Raw genomic sequence first — 15965 nt, forward strand, 5'->3', positions numbered from 1 at the left:
ACTAAATAAGGCTTTATGTATTTTTTTCGGAGTGAATTGGCAAGAAAATGTAAACTAAGGATATTGTATTCATGTATGTAAATTTGCATATACTGTATATTCGAAGCATTTCAAAAATCTTACATAGTACCAATATAAGTAACGTGAATATTTTATATGTCTTGGGAGACCAGCAGCAATTAAACTTCACATTTAACATTGTTATTTTTCAGTGCGTTTAGGATAAGATTCCAAGAAGTTTTATATTTGCATGTCTGCGGTTTGAATGCCAAAATGACTCTTGCTAAGTAAGATCTTGGGAGTCGATATGGAGGCTAAGAGGGCAGGAAGAGAGGTTATAATTTACTGTCTCATTTCAGACCCTTTATGTCACATACAGTGTGGAAATAAAAAACATGTTTTTGGGTCATTGAGTAATTAGTGGCTAGTTTAATGCGTCATTTGAAATGTATTGAGTTGGGTAAGAAATTTTCAATTTTTTTTGAGTCGCTTCAAAGTAATATTTATTTTCAAGAGTGGAGACATACAGCATTTATCCTCTCCGAGCTGCTTGACATTTCTAATGCTCAAAAACAAAGAAATACTGTTAGAAATAGTACAAGTAAAAAAAATGAAAACGTTGAAATAGGAGTTCCCTGGTTTCTCATTACATTGCATACAGAGAGATATACTCTTTAAAAGAGAAGCAGATGCTCGGCGTTTATTACGTCTTGTTGTTTGTAATGAGGATAGTCTGGACTTATAAAAATTCCAATACTTGCGGGGTGTAAGACCAGATAGTCATGGTCGATGTACAATGAAACAGCAACAGATTCCCTTCGGGATCTGTTAGAAAAGGGGAATGGATTGTTTTTCCTGATTTTGATTTTTATTCTGTTTCCTATTAATTTATTTCTTTCCGTGGAGCAGAGTTTCACCTGTTTATAATTGTGTTATAATTGTGGTATTTTGACACCAAAAATCCGTATTCTAGATATATGATTGAACATACTAACCTCACTGTGGGAGTGAGGACAGCCACAGATAATCTCTGATGGTCAACATTGTCTGATTTTGCAAGTAAAGTACATATTAGTTAGTTGGTTCATGATGCGATTTGAAATTTTCTCATTCAGTAGTGCTTGAAGTCGAAGTTCAAAGTTGGTTGCAACTTTTAACGGCTTATACATTAATAATAATAATAATAATAATAATAATAATAATAATAATAATAATAATAATAACAATAACAGATTTAACATTTTGATAATAAATAACTAAACAATAAGAAACTAAACCCAAACCATCTCAACCTAATAAGATTCTAAATTATATTAGGTCTAATAATCAAAAATATTATAGATATCACAAATATAAGAACCAATAAAATAAATCGATTAATGTTCATGTCACCATCTATATAATCATCACTAACAAGAATAATTGCGATACAGAAGTAAGTCATACCCACGAGAAATATCAGAAGTGTATCCAGATAGAGTTTGAGGACAAAATAAATGTCGAGAATTGCTCTACAAAATCCCCAAACATCACCTTTTCAGTGTCTCTCGTTTTTCTGGAATACACATTCCAAAATAAAAATTCAACTAAAAGTTTTACTTTTCTCAGAACCTTTCACAAAAACTACACTAATATTAGACTTTTATGTTCAATGACACTGCCCAGATTCATCTCTCAGAAGGACCCTATTTAGTCCCTTCCACTCTGTATAGCTGTTTCCCCGAAATTACTGAATGCGTTTTCTCAGTTTATCCAGAAACAATGTACAGTACCTACATAAAATATAATATTTTTTTTAATAGACAATTAATAGATATTTCTCTGAAATAAAAAAGCACACTGTGGTCCCTATCAAACAAAAAAAAAATTCCTTGGAAAAATTTATTATTATATGCATAATTATTTTGTAGCTACTTCTTGCTGCAATTTTAATCTTAATTTTTTACTCCCTCTGGCCAGATGACTGCACATTTAGTGAATGAAAAGACACTTACGTAAAGAATAAAACTGTTGGTAACTTGCTATAAATCACCCTTTGTGTTTTAAGTGCTAGCTAGTTGCTGTGCTCTGTTGGTTATACGTGTGAATTTTATTTCCTCAGAAGTGATGTTCAAGTGAAAAGGAAAATATATGCCTGCTGCCACATTATCTACCATTAATATATTTGAACATATAAATTTTAAATGTCGAGTTTCGTAAATAGAAAAATAATATTAGAAATGATTACAGTAACTTAATACAAGTACCTATTTTACTGGACATCGTACAAAATCAATTATACAGGGTGTTAACTAATGTGTGGTAATCTACGTATTAATGTATGGTAAACTTTTAGGGAATGAATAGTAGACCTAAATGTAAGCAAAAAGTTTATCTAAATAGGTATTTCGTCAATTTCGCTTTGTTTTTTAATTACAGGTACTTCTTGGTTCATACATATTTTCTACAATTTAATTTTTACATCTTTGTTGACACAGAGTCCAGCATAATTCTACATGTAATCGTCTGCTAGGAAACTGTGCAACATACAAATGCCTTGCTTAATACACATTGCAATTATCACGTCCACACATGAGGTGCATGTCTGCTGTTTCCTGATTAGAATAATTTTGACCGCAAATACAATAGCAAATAACAAATGCTGACAAAATCTCGGTAACAAAAAATAACAAATCTCTAAGCTTCTACTACTTCTTGTTTTCAATTGCCAGCTGGCAATGAGTAGCTAGATCTAGATTTTTTTTTGCAGGACCTATTGATTTAATAAACATGACCCCCAGTAATGTAAGAATTAGACCACATAAAATAAAAATTACCTGTAATTAAAAAGAACAACAAAGTGAAATTGATTATATGATTATTTACACGCACTTTTTCGCTTGTTTTTAGGTCTTCTATCCATTCGCCAAAGATTTACCACATATAAATATAACATTCTCTAAACACCTATTTAAACTGTACAATAAAATTTATAAAACTTAATTTAATGAAATCAAATATCTGACTTTGGAACTATAAATATTAACTTTTGTGTGCAGTCCAGAAAACAAAGGTTGTCTTATTTATGAGCGTAGTAAATTTTGTATGTCTTTTGAGCAGTACTGTAGTTTAAGAAAATAAACTGTAGATAATAATGTAATTTTCAACATGATAAAAAGAACTGAACTATTGCAAAACACATGAAACTTATAATGAGAAAGCATGTTTCACCTTCGTAATACCCGTTTTTTTTTTTATTCTTGATTTTTCAGTGGGAGTAGTGGTGGGAATGGTGATATTGGCAGCTCTTGTGTGTGGATTGATACTTTACTTCAGGAAGCCATCTAATCGCTCTCAGTTGAAGAGTCGCCTAGGATCATTGCTCGGTATAAGGCATAGTGGACAGTTTCATTATTCACGGGTAAGTGCTCTCTGGCAGAACAATCATAGGTGAAAGGGAAATATATTTCTTCCTCTCACTTCAGCAGTGTAAGTATTTTTTACGCCTGCAGATAAATGTATATGACAATTTTAGCTTGTATTTTCTCTCTCAATATATCTGATATTAGTCTCACCTATGAAGTAAAGTTTGCAGTTCAATATTTATGTCAGAAGTCATATGATTGACTGACCGATTGATTGATTGATTGATTGATCGATCGATTGATTGATTGATTGATTGATTGATTGATTGATTGATTGATTGATTGATTGATTGATTGATACGTTTTCTTCTTCTATATACTTGCTTCTTCTCGCCATTTTATACCAATCACATATTGCATTTGATGTTCTGGAGACTTGCTCTTGGTGGCAATAGACCCAAACAGAAATATTTACGCTTTTGCTTTTCTCATGATGGAGCTGATGTATAGCTCTGATGTGCAGAACATTTTACGTATATGACACTGCAATAACTCAAAAATTTTGTACTACGTTGTACATTGAATATCTTAAATTGCATGTAAAATTTACTTTCATACATGTTCTATCCTTGTTTCGAAATCTGTGGATACTCTGAAAGTAAATGATTTATTTACAAAAAAAACATTGTGAGGATATTTATAGCACATTGTAATATTTTCTGTTCAGAATGTTTTCTTTTATATTTATTATTAATTTTATATACTTTTGTTCTGTAATTTAATGACGGGTATGATACTGACTTTGATTTTCATGTCATCCTTAGCAGATAATTTTACCTTATATATATATAAATCACTTTGATGATCAACATAAAATTGGTGATCCATCATATGTAGATAGATCATATTGCATCGGTATTATTGTTGTTGGTATTATTATTATTATTATTATTATTATTATTATTATTATTTTCGACGTCATCATTATCATTATTAAATGGTGAAATGTTTCAATTACAACTGGAGTAACCCTCGAAAATCTGCCCCAAGTACCGTCTTTATTCACTACAAATTTCAGCAGAATGACTCAGTCTCTGGTAGTTCATTTAACAGTGGATTTATATTCAAGAAATGACTGATTACCAGTGCCTTCAGATATGGTCCTTCTTCGACTTTGTTAGCCTGGCAATGATGAATTTCATGGCACATGACTGTCATAATTCATAATGCCTGATGATAATTAAAGAGTTGAATTTTATCTTTGACGAGACCAGCCGCTAAATTTTGCCTGGAGTCCACCGATTCAGGGACTATTTAACTTACCGAAATGGAGCTTTATTTCCCTTCTAAAGGGATCCATGCTAAAAATTTTATTGCTCTTAAAAACTCGCTGCTTTTGGCCAGGTTTGAACAATGAACCTCAGATGAATTGGCAATCAGCCACTGAGGATGGCTTTTCAAGAATTTGAATTACCAAATTATTTTTCCTTAGGGCTTATTAAATAAGCCTATCCTTATTAACAAAAAAGTTGTAAATTGTATGTAGGCCTATTTCTACTTCATAAAACAGCGAATTAATTTTCGGTAATACTTACATAATTTTAAGGTTCAGGAAAAAAAAGTGGGAGTGCAAAAATTATATAAATTGTGGTCATTGGCACGACAATTTTGAGGCCCATGAGATAGATTTTTTCAGAACAACGTTATGACTAAAAATAATTCAACTTTCTGGACCTCATTGTGACTTATTATTTTTTAGTAATATTTTTTATTTAATTTTAAATACATTTTTTTTTTAATTTCCTGTGACATTTTTCGTTGTAATACATGCGGTTTTGAATTTATTAGGTTTATATAACCTGTAGAAATTTATTCCTTCAGGTCTATTCAATTAGAATTAAACACTACAAGTCTGCAATTTTATGCCAATATTACCCATTTATTTATAAAGTAATGAACAAATGATGTTCAATCTGTGTTTGGTATTTGTGTGTCAGACGTGCTGATAGTGTGTTTTGTGATAAATAACTTGCATTACGTAGTAATATGTGGATGCATAAAGCTTCACATTGGTGATAGAAGTTCATTTTAATTTTGAATGTGCCTGTTAAGTGTGCATTACATTTTACATCATCCTGGTTGCTTCTGTTTTTTTATAATGAGGTACACTATAGTTGTGTCGCTGTTATTTCCGGCGTGACTCCTCCTCTTTGCTTACTCCTTAGGAAGTGAAGGCTCTATAAAGTCTAGGTAAGTAGTATTGTTCGCCATTTTTGTTCTTTCGTTGCGAGCTACCAGACGAGGAATTTATTTGCCACACCACTAAACATTATCATGTCGTAGTTCCTATGATAATAAATCAAACACACTGTAATTGAGCGGCAAATAACGTCCTCGTGTGCTTTCTGCAAATGCCAACGAAAGAGCCAAAATGGCGGGCGATTATTTTAAGTATTTATCGAGCCTTAGGAAGTGCATAACGTCATCAGCAGTGAATCACAAGATGCACACGTTTAAATGTAGCCGACCTGCAACTTGATTGGCTGCCGGAAATAAGAGCGATGGCACTATAAAAGCTAAAATTTCCTCTGTACAACGTAATGTATATGTTACTGACACATCCAGAAATTTGACTAATTTGGAGTTTTGCGAGTATCCTACTTAAATCCTAAAAAGTTGCGTGCATATTTCGCACTAACATATTGAAATGTGACAAGATATATTTCAAAATGATAAAACCCTTTTGTTCAAATCAAGAAATAAAAGAAAATGGTGAAAGCTTATGTAACCTGATGTTATCTAACATACTGTAACGTTTCCTAATTCAGATTTATCTAATATAACATTACCTCACCTAACTTTAACCTGACCACACCTTATCTAACCATTTCTAATCTAACCTAACACACACACAGCAACAAAGTGAACTTGTTCAGACAGATTGTGAGATGCACGCATGTACAGAACATGCATGTGTGGAAGCTGTAACTAAACAAATATGTCTAAACCAAGCCAGTTGCTTATTATTTTGCCTAAGCAAATCACAGCTCAGGCAGTCGGGTACTGTAGCTCAGTTGGTAGAGCAACTGGCTACGGACTGAAAGGTCCTGGGTTCAATCCTGTATTGTGATGGAATTTTTACCGTTGCCAAAACTTCCAGAATGACCACAAAGTTCACTCATTTTCCTATAAAATTAAGTATTAGGTCCTCTCTGGCAGTAAAAGACTGTTGGGGCATGGTGCCGACCACACTACCTCACTCTCATCTTCATTCCATACAAGAAGACTCCGTATCTAAACAAATGCATGTGTGTGAAGTCCTTTGTATTGACTGCAGGACAGAAAAGCTCTTTATGATGCCTAGAACGCGATGTTAAATAGTCCTGTGTCTGTAAGCACACATGTTATATATTTTCGAAGTCTTAATCGAAAATTTACCGTTTTTCTAAATACAAGAAGGAAATAAGATATTTGAAGTGACTAAAACTAATTGAGGCTGTCAAGAAAGAATGTGATTTTGTAGTCGTGGTCAATAATGGACTGTTGACAGTGAAGTATAATGATACATAACAAAGAGATTATGTAATTTTTCTGTAGCTGCGTCATCATTCATTCAATCAGTTTCTGTTACTGTTTGCTCCTTGTGCTGCATTACAATGTTAGTGTCAGTGCTGTGCTGTGTTAAAGTGCGTGAAGTTAACGTCCTGCGACATATGTACATACGCACATCATAAGAGGAAAAGCTTTAGAACCAGTCTGTTACCTGACATGGATGCTTCATAATGTAAGTGCATTCTTGTAAAAAAAATCCCGCATGCATTGGATGCTTTATGTTAAGGTGTTAGTTTAAAATAATCATATGTTATGTTGCATCACCTGTCATTGCTCCACACGTGTTGGTGCATGCCTCATTTTCCAGCATGAACATAGAGCCAATCAGTGGTTGGGGCGCAGAAGGATTTTACATTATGTTTGTTATGCGGAGTCTTCTTGTATGGAATGAGAATTAGTGCCAAGGTTATGAAAACATGAATCTCTACCTCCAAGCCCCCAAGTATCTTCATGGCGTGTAAAGGAGCTGCAGAAAAAAAAATCACAGTGCGTCCAGTTGCATCTCAATTTATCCGAAAATGTTGGTCATACCTAGATGTGACTGGGAAATCCTAGACATGCTCATATTTCGGGATTTGACTGTAACATATACTACAGTTGTAAACATACTTGGATCTACTGTCATCAAGGATCATTTTTCTTCTCCCAGGTTTAATTTTTAACCCTGATTGCCTCTCAGGCATAAAATAGCTTATGTCCTTTATTTTGTTTCCATATTTTGCACAGGATTTTATGTTTTGTTTGCAGGGAAATGATACTGATAGCGGTGAACTGTAATTGGCTGCAGGCAGGGTACATGCAAGTCAGTGCACACACTGCTCATTTTTTTCATTAACACATTAACGCTTTGTGCTGTCCTTGCATGATGAGGCTCATTCACTGCAGTGGTGATGGGGGTTGTTATCCTTTTAAATTCGTATAAAACGCGAAAATAGTTTATTGTGTCAAAAGGGGACAATAGGAGCATCTCTCCAAAAGTAACACACCATGTTTTTTAAACAGTTCTTATTCTACAGCTTTAACATTTACACAGTGTGTAGGCTCATCCTTGAGAAAGAAGAACATATTGTTTTTCTACCTTATCTGCATGCCTGTCACTGGTCTTGTACTCTGTTGGAACAAAGCTATATATAACCACATGGTAAAATTTAGAACTTTTTCATAACCACTACAAAGGAGTTATCCTCTGTTTGTTCCATGAATTTACCTAACTGCTGTACACAAAGAATCAGTGTCTCTTGGCGAAAGAAAGAGGAAGCAGTAGCATCTTATTGGTCACAAAGAGGGAAGAAACGTTGCCATGAATGTTAATTGAAGTACACAGCCATAAGCAATATAATTATAAAATAGATAAAATAATGTATTAAAAATTAAGACACTATTGAATTTATCACCCCTGCAGAGAGCCTTTATTCTATCTCATCTTATTTGAGAGGGGATGTACCAGAGTATGTTTGGATATAGTTACTTTAAAAACAACATGAATGATTTTATGTACCACAATATATAATTCACGACATTCGTTCATATAACATTTCAAACTATCACCATCATTGGATTGTGAGGAATATTATAGGTTTTTAACATTGTGTTGATATTTGATTCCTCGAATATTTTGAAACTACTCGTAGATTTTATTCTTAGGTTTGCAACCACTTAAGACCTGAATAATACAGTTGGCAGAGCACTGGCAACCATGGATTCGAGTTCAAATCTTTGTGATGGCAGAATTTTATTTGTTGTGGACAGGCAAGGTTTTGAGGTTTTTCTCGGGGCTCTCTTGTTATTCTCTCGTCATTTTACCAACCCACTTCACAATTCCCCTTTCATTATCATTTAAGGTCTCGAAAAATAGGACACCACTTACAGTTGCATGATGCTGCATTGATCATTGGTGTTCATAGTAGTTTAAACCCAGTTTAGACAGTGATTTTTTTTTTCCTTGCTTGTTTTCTTTGCCCAGCAAGCTTTGTGCTGTACTAGCTGCACTGCTGGCTCCCATTTTGTTTTCGTGATGGTTATGTTCATATGCAGTGGGCTGTCTTGCATACTGGAACGTGAAAATTCCTGAATATCAAACCTAGAAGGTGTTTTGGTTATGATTTTTAAAACAATTGAATATTCTTATTGGCGTAGCATGATAAATTTGATAATGATATATGAAAATCATTTCTTTCTATGTATGGCTGAATCATTGCATTTGTTTATTATGGTAATTCAGGTTCTAAATAACAGAAAGGAAAGTTTCTTCTCTGGATGCCTCAATTAGAGTCCTAACTTGATCCTTGGTCCAACCCAAGACAGCTAGAACAGCGAATAGGGATTATAAAGAATGGACACTTCGCGTCGGTACCTTTGATGTAGCCGGACCGATTTCAATGACCTTCAAGCCAGCTAGAGCGTCAGATTCTGCTTTCTCCCTAGAGTTGGCGCTGACATCACACCAGCTAGCAGTCGACACAGCGGAAATATAACACATACAATTAATACATCTAGGTACATTATGTACTCAAATAAAATAAATTGGATCCATAAAATAATAAATTCTTCATTAACTGTAATGTCTAGACTCTAGAGTTCCTTTATAATGAGAGTTCAGACGTTGACCCCAACAACAATTAAAATATGTAATGATTTGATAGCGCTGAAAATGGAAAAACAAAACTCTTACGAGAAGTAAAACCATATACCTATATTATATTATATACAAATATTAAACGAATTCGATACTTAATTTTATAATGTATTATATTATTTTATAATATAATTTATGATATCTGAAATATAAAATATTATTATTACAACTAGTTTGTCACTGAGAAATAAGGAAAAGCTGTTAACTTGAATTTATTTGAAGCAAAGCGTTAGGCCTACTGGATTATGCAATAAGGTAGGCGATGTTTGGATCCTCAATTATAATCTTAGCGTATGCTCGATTACACTACCTCTAGCGCTTGAAAGTGGAACTAGCCGCTGGCGCACAGAGAAACAAAACACAGGAAATTTCGCTCAGTGTCCATTCTTTATAATCCCTATTCGCTGACTAGAATCCGTAACTCATTTTAAATACAAACTTCTCAATTGCTCTCATCAGTTCAAATTGTAAAATCGTCTGTTGTTTTACTCCCAGCGCAGTGTCGCCAACACTCATAATGAATAAGAAACTAAACCATAAGTGAAAAACAACTGAAGTCCCTGATTAACATTAGTAAATGTTGTAATAAAGTAACTAAACCCGAAGTGTAAAACAATCAAAGTCCTATATTTAATTGTATTAGAAATTCAGGAATGCAGAAAAAAAATTTAGTTTGAAAATTACAAACTTGATAACACTGTCCCAGCATGCAAGCACGCACAAAAATATCACATTTTCCTGTAAATCCAGCAAGCTAGTTACCAAAGCAGTCAGCAGTGAGTGGGATTTCTAACAAGCAAGCATGCTTAACAGCCATCATCACATCTATTAGAAAAACACGCATCATGGGGGTCTAGGCTTTATTCAGAGATTAGTATATGACAGTAGTGATGGATTCTAGATATCCATAGGTCTATATAAGAGGCGCTGGCACTCCTCAGGTTCCTGCTTACCTGACAGACATGATAACTGTTGTAGGTCTGTGAGATACAACAGACCATTACCGGTTGTTTGGTATACAGATTTTATGACTGGAGAGGAATGTGTTTTGTGGCAGATGGTAGAGCTGGCTTAGCTAGACAGCACTATTGGCACGTAACTCATTCCATCACGGGTGCACAAGAAGCCTACTTGGAATGAAGTACTTATGCATGCTCTATGTCCTACCTGCTAAACAGGTCTACCTCTACCTTTAACTGGAATGGTTGCTTACTATATTCCATATATCAAGCATAACAGACTCAACAGAGTACACAACGAACTTTCGAAATCTTTGTTGTAGTCTGCATCTCCTTACTTTATACCCTAAGGATGAAACTTAATCATTTTCCCCTACAAAGTCCGGTTTCCACGGTGTGTGTTTCTGTGATGGATTACATGCTGAGAGTGCTGATGGCAATCCTGCCCACTGGTGGCTGCTTTGTTATCTATCATGCTGGATTTCAAGATTAGATTGCTTGCTATTTTTCGTGTTAAGCCCGGTTCAGACGGTGCGTGTTTCTGTGATGGATTCCAAGGTGGCTGCGCGGATGGGTCGCCTGCGTGGTCACTCACTGTTAATAATGTGCTCTGGTGGCTCCATGGATGGCTAGCTTGCTGGATTTCGAGGGTAGGTTCCTTGCTATTTTTCCTGCGTGCTTCTGTGCTGGTTCAGTGTTACCAAAATAGTTGTTCTCCAACTAAATCTTTTTTTTTTATGTATTTCTTAGTTTCTAAGGATAGAATAATCAAAATATAGAACTTTGGTTCTTTTAAACTTCTTGTTTAATTGCTTTGTTGCAACATTTACTATTGTTAATGTAGAATTTTAGTTGTTTTCCACTTATGGTTAGTTTCTTATTTATCATGAGTGTTATCTAGATTGTTCTGGGACCTTGGGAGCGAGAAAACAACAGTGTGGAACAACCTCGGGAAGGTTGCAGAAGCTACTATTTTAAGGGGAGAGGATGGTATTTTTGATGAAAAATTACTAAATTTTCAACAAAAAAAAAATTCTTAAAAATACTCTGTGATATGTGTGGATCGCCATTTTTAAACTTCCTGCATTATGGATTTTTAAATCACTCGCCCACTTTTATTGTTGTTTCCGGTAAATTAAATTTTCAAAAAATTGTTTTTTTCTTTAAAATACCCTTTGATATGTGTGGAATACATTGCATAACATTTTGTGGGTATTTGTGCCCTTATCGGATGTTGAGACGTCATTTTTAAACTTCCTGCGCTATGGATTTTTAAATCACACGCCCGCTTTTATTGGTTTTCAGTAACTTCATTTTTTTGCTACATTGCCAGACAAAATGAATATAATTTCTGAGCTATTAAAGATGCATGCATGATATTTAGAACACACATTCTTTAGACTATTAGGAAACTTTTCTCTGTAACAGAATTTTGTTAATTGATTTAATTTTAAAAATACGTCCGTTTGTTTGCAAGAAAGGAAATCAGAAAATTGTTATTCAATTTTAATTGTTTATTTTACCAACATAGGGACTAATATCAAAATTCTGTTACAGACAGTTTGTAGAACATGCTTTTGAAAATACATTGCAAAAACTGTTTGAATCTATCTTTAAAAACGGTTTAGATATATCGGTTTTAGTACAATCCTGCATTGGGTATATATATATATTTTTTTTTTCAAATTTGGGCCCCCAAATAATTTTTTTTTTTTTTTTTTTTTTTTTTTCAAAATATTTTTATTTGGTTGAGTTGCCACTGCTATGAGCTCTCTACATACAAAAAATTAATAATTCACACCAAATAGGAAAAAAGTTTTGAAAAATACCATCCTCTCCAAGAGAGCAAGTCGAAAATTTTGATTATGAATTCCTACGGTTGGACCAAAGATCAAGTCAGAACTCTAATTGAGGCGTACGGAGAAGAAACATGTTTATATGCTATACAAACAGCATTGTTAAGACATCTTGGCCCGTATTTCTACGCAGTAACCATTTTTGGTTCCACATTCTACTCTTTTTAATTTGATCTGCCTCCTCAGCGTTCAAAGCTAGCAAAACAGCAAAGGCTGCTAAACGTCTTCTTCATACAGCTCAAAGACGTTATATAGGTACAGCTTCACATACAGCTTCCATATTTGATGTTTACAAATCGTACCGCGCCAGCATCTCCAACTTCCAAACTGGGATCCAGCCAAAGAGTTTGTAATACTTCAAACTCTTTGGATCCAGCATGCAAGGCAGCTCACTCCGTGTGAACGAAAACCATCACCGCAGCCACCACGGAACCCAGCACCGTAGCCACCACGGCACCCAGCCTGCTAGCCACCTTGGAATCCATCACAGAAACACGCACCGTCTGAACCAGGCTTTAGCTTGCATGCTGAAATCAAAGATGATATTATAGTATCACCGCTGGAACCATGTTACCATGTTCCAACTAAATCTGTTTTTTTTTCTATATTCCTTAGTTTCTAAAAAAAAAAAAAAAACAGCAATTAAATATCGGACTTTAGCTGTTGTACACTTCTGGTTTAATTACTTTATTACGACATTTACTATTGTTAATGTAGGACTTTAGTTGTTTTCTACAACAGTTTAGTTTCTTTTTCATCATGAGTGTTGGCAACAGATGAAGCAGCAGATGATTTTCAATTCGAATAGGGATATCCTGAACTAGCACCAACGGATAGCGCACGTGTACTTTGAGGGATGCGCTTTGCGTGTGCATTTATTTTTCGATATATAAACATTGAGGATATACGTAGTGTATTAGTATATTAAATACTCTTAAAAATAACTAAAAATGGCAAATTTTTGTTATGTTCCTATTTGTAAACACCAGGGAAAGGTTTTTGTCTTCAATCAGGTCCCGAAATATTCTGAATATATGGTTTAAACCTTAAAAAATATAACTAATTAAATTGCGCCTCGAAAGTGCTAGCTGTTAAATAAAAGTAACTACTTCAAGTAAGGAATTGTTGATTACAGTTTCATTTTGGAAGAGGAAAAAGGAAAAATAATAAAGACATATGCAACCTCGACAGCGAGCTATGTTAGCTTAGATTATATGCAGTAGTTGTAGGAGTCTCCGAAGTTTACGCCTGCAGTAAACTCTCGATAAACTGGGATGTTTAATATCCAGGACGATCCGTAGTGAAATCCATTTCGTGCATAATGTTTTTAATGTACTGTACCCTAATTATTAAAACCATGTTTTAACTTCGAATTTTCAAAATCATACTACATAGTATTCAAAACTGCATGTCCTTAACCTACAAAAAGCACGACTAATCGTGATACTAGTGCGATCATATTATATCATCCTATTAAACATTTCATTTGATCTTTCTGCAACTACAGAAAAAAATACAAGAAATTCAATCTCGATAGTCCCTTCCCTATAAAAAAAAACACACATTGGTGGTTGCATATCCTGTTTTTAGCGTACGGTTCTTAAATACTAATGATTAAAGAGGGCAATATTCACCTTTGACATCCCGGTAGTTCCTATTTTTTTATTCATGCACCTCGTTCTCAAAGTTCTTGTTTAGGTTCATGAACATTCAATTTACTCGTATCTATATCCTGCATACTGCAGATTTCCCCACCCATCTCGTGGAATTGGTCAATATTATACAGGTTTACGTTATTATTTATTGCAAATTAAATTAAATTATGAGGTAAGAAAATATTGAATTATATTAAATTATTCTAGGTTGTGCAAAATAATTGTAAATATAATTTTGACACGCGCAGAAAACCAACAAGCGGGAAAACGTAATGAACTGTAGCATATGAAATAACATAGCCCTACAACATGTTGAGCCGCATGGAACACTCCTCCCATCTAGCGGTAAAACTTCGCATAAGATATCCCTATTGTGAAAAGAGCCAGCTGCATTTGAACAGTAGCCAACATAGCAACAAATACGGGAGTCAGCAGCACCAAGCTTGCTGGCCTGCAAGGAAAGAAGCATCATGGGAACCAGGCTTTACTGCATTAGCGATTTCTTTAGTTGCCAGGTTGAATTTTCTTTTGCCGAACTTTATTTCGAATTTCGATACTGACAAATACGACAACTGGCAGTTACTTTCTAACTGTTATGTTGCCTTTGAAGAAACTGCCAATGTTCATGAAACAAATGTTACCAGCAAGTGTTATTTGAAATTTGAACGTAATTAATAATAATATTAATGTTAATAAATAATTCAGTATTAATAAATAAATAAATCAATAACATACATTTTGAAGTGGTATTCGGTTGTCATATTACATTTCAAGTGATCAAACATAATACATTTTTAGGTTATATCTCATGAATCGTGAACTGTATAATCAAACCAATGAATTTAGTGTTTCCAGACAAAATGCTTTCTAATATTAAATCAATCAGTAATAAATAAACAAATAAATAATAATTAGTATTATCGTTTCAGCGCATAGAGTTGTAATTTTACCTGATTTGGTGATATCCAGTAACCATTGGCAACATTGAAGAGACGGCCATATTAACTTCTTAGGAAATAATCTTACGTGAAGTGATATGAAATTCATTGGTTTGACTAAACAATTGATTCACGAGACCTAACCTAGAAATGTATTTTGTTTGACCACATGAAATTATTAGTACTAACTCTGAAGGCTGAATACCATCACGAAATGTATGCTTAAGAATACTTACTTCTAATAATTTTGCTATTCTAGTTATAATTGCTGCCTCCGTGAGCATAATTCCTTCTTCATTAGCTTCTTTCGGTTAAATCTGAAAGAACAGAATGCCAGTAGGGGAAGTTATTCCCACTGTCGCAGCACACTTTACGCTTTCTTGGTGGAGTCGCTGTGATGCTTTTTCCTCTTTTTGGCATTATTGTAATAAAAACCTAAACACAGAAGAAATTCATTAAAATGCGAGATAGTATTCCTATCGATTTCCCACCTGCATTATCACACCCAAGTAGGCTATGTTATATTTATTTACACTTAGCTGACTATAGTCTTGAATTACTGTATAACCACAAAAAAAAACACATAAATAAAACTAAAATAACTATTCTGTATTAATATTAATACTGTTATTAATTAATTATTAGTATGTTCAAATTTCACTAGCTTCCAGTAATCGGCCCAGAAATCTAGTACAATTTTAATTTCAAGGAACTCCAGTACCAACAACGTCTGTCTCAGCTGCCAACATAACAATTACAAAATCACTACCATTTGTAGTATTTGTCTGTCGAAATTCGAAACGAAGTTGGCAAAAGAAAATTCAACCTGCAAACTAGAAAATCACCACAATCCACTAGCATATGTGGTAATGGGGGAAAAATGGTTAGGTTTCACCCTTATGGTATGAGGTATGAGGTAAGCTGACCCTACTATATACATAATGCTGAGAATAGAAATTAAACTGT

The 15965-nt window shown here is 34.2% G+C and overlaps 1 protein-coding gene across 5 annotated transcripts in view; it reads left to right on the forward strand.

Moving 5' to 3' along the window:
- Positions 1-15965, forward strand: part of Lerp (lysosomal enzyme receptor protein) — a 268742-nt gene that overhangs the window by 238301 nt on the left and 14476 nt on the right. For 2 of the 5 annotated variants that reach the window (XR_011335690.1, XM_069843905.1), the window contains exons 19-20: positions 3252-3400; positions 7704-7758. Coding sequence is in view for 3 of the 5 variants with exons in the window: in XM_069843905.1 (XP_069700006.1) it covers positions 3252-3400; positions 7704-7733 (179 nt within the window). In the remaining 2 variants the exon portion in view is untranslated. The remainder of the gene's footprint in view (positions 1-3251; positions 3401-7703; positions 7759-15965) is intronic. The other 3 variants (XR_011335691.1, XM_069843904.1, XM_069843906.1) reach the window with 2 other exon arrangements.

The sequence above is a fragment of the Periplaneta americana genome, chromosome 13 (assembly GCF_040183065.1).
Source record: "Periplaneta americana isolate PAMFEO1 chromosome 13, P.americana_PAMFEO1_priV1, whole genome shotgun sequence".
Taxonomy (NCBI): domain Eukaryota; kingdom Metazoa; phylum Arthropoda; class Insecta; order Blattodea; family Blattidae; genus Periplaneta; species Periplaneta americana.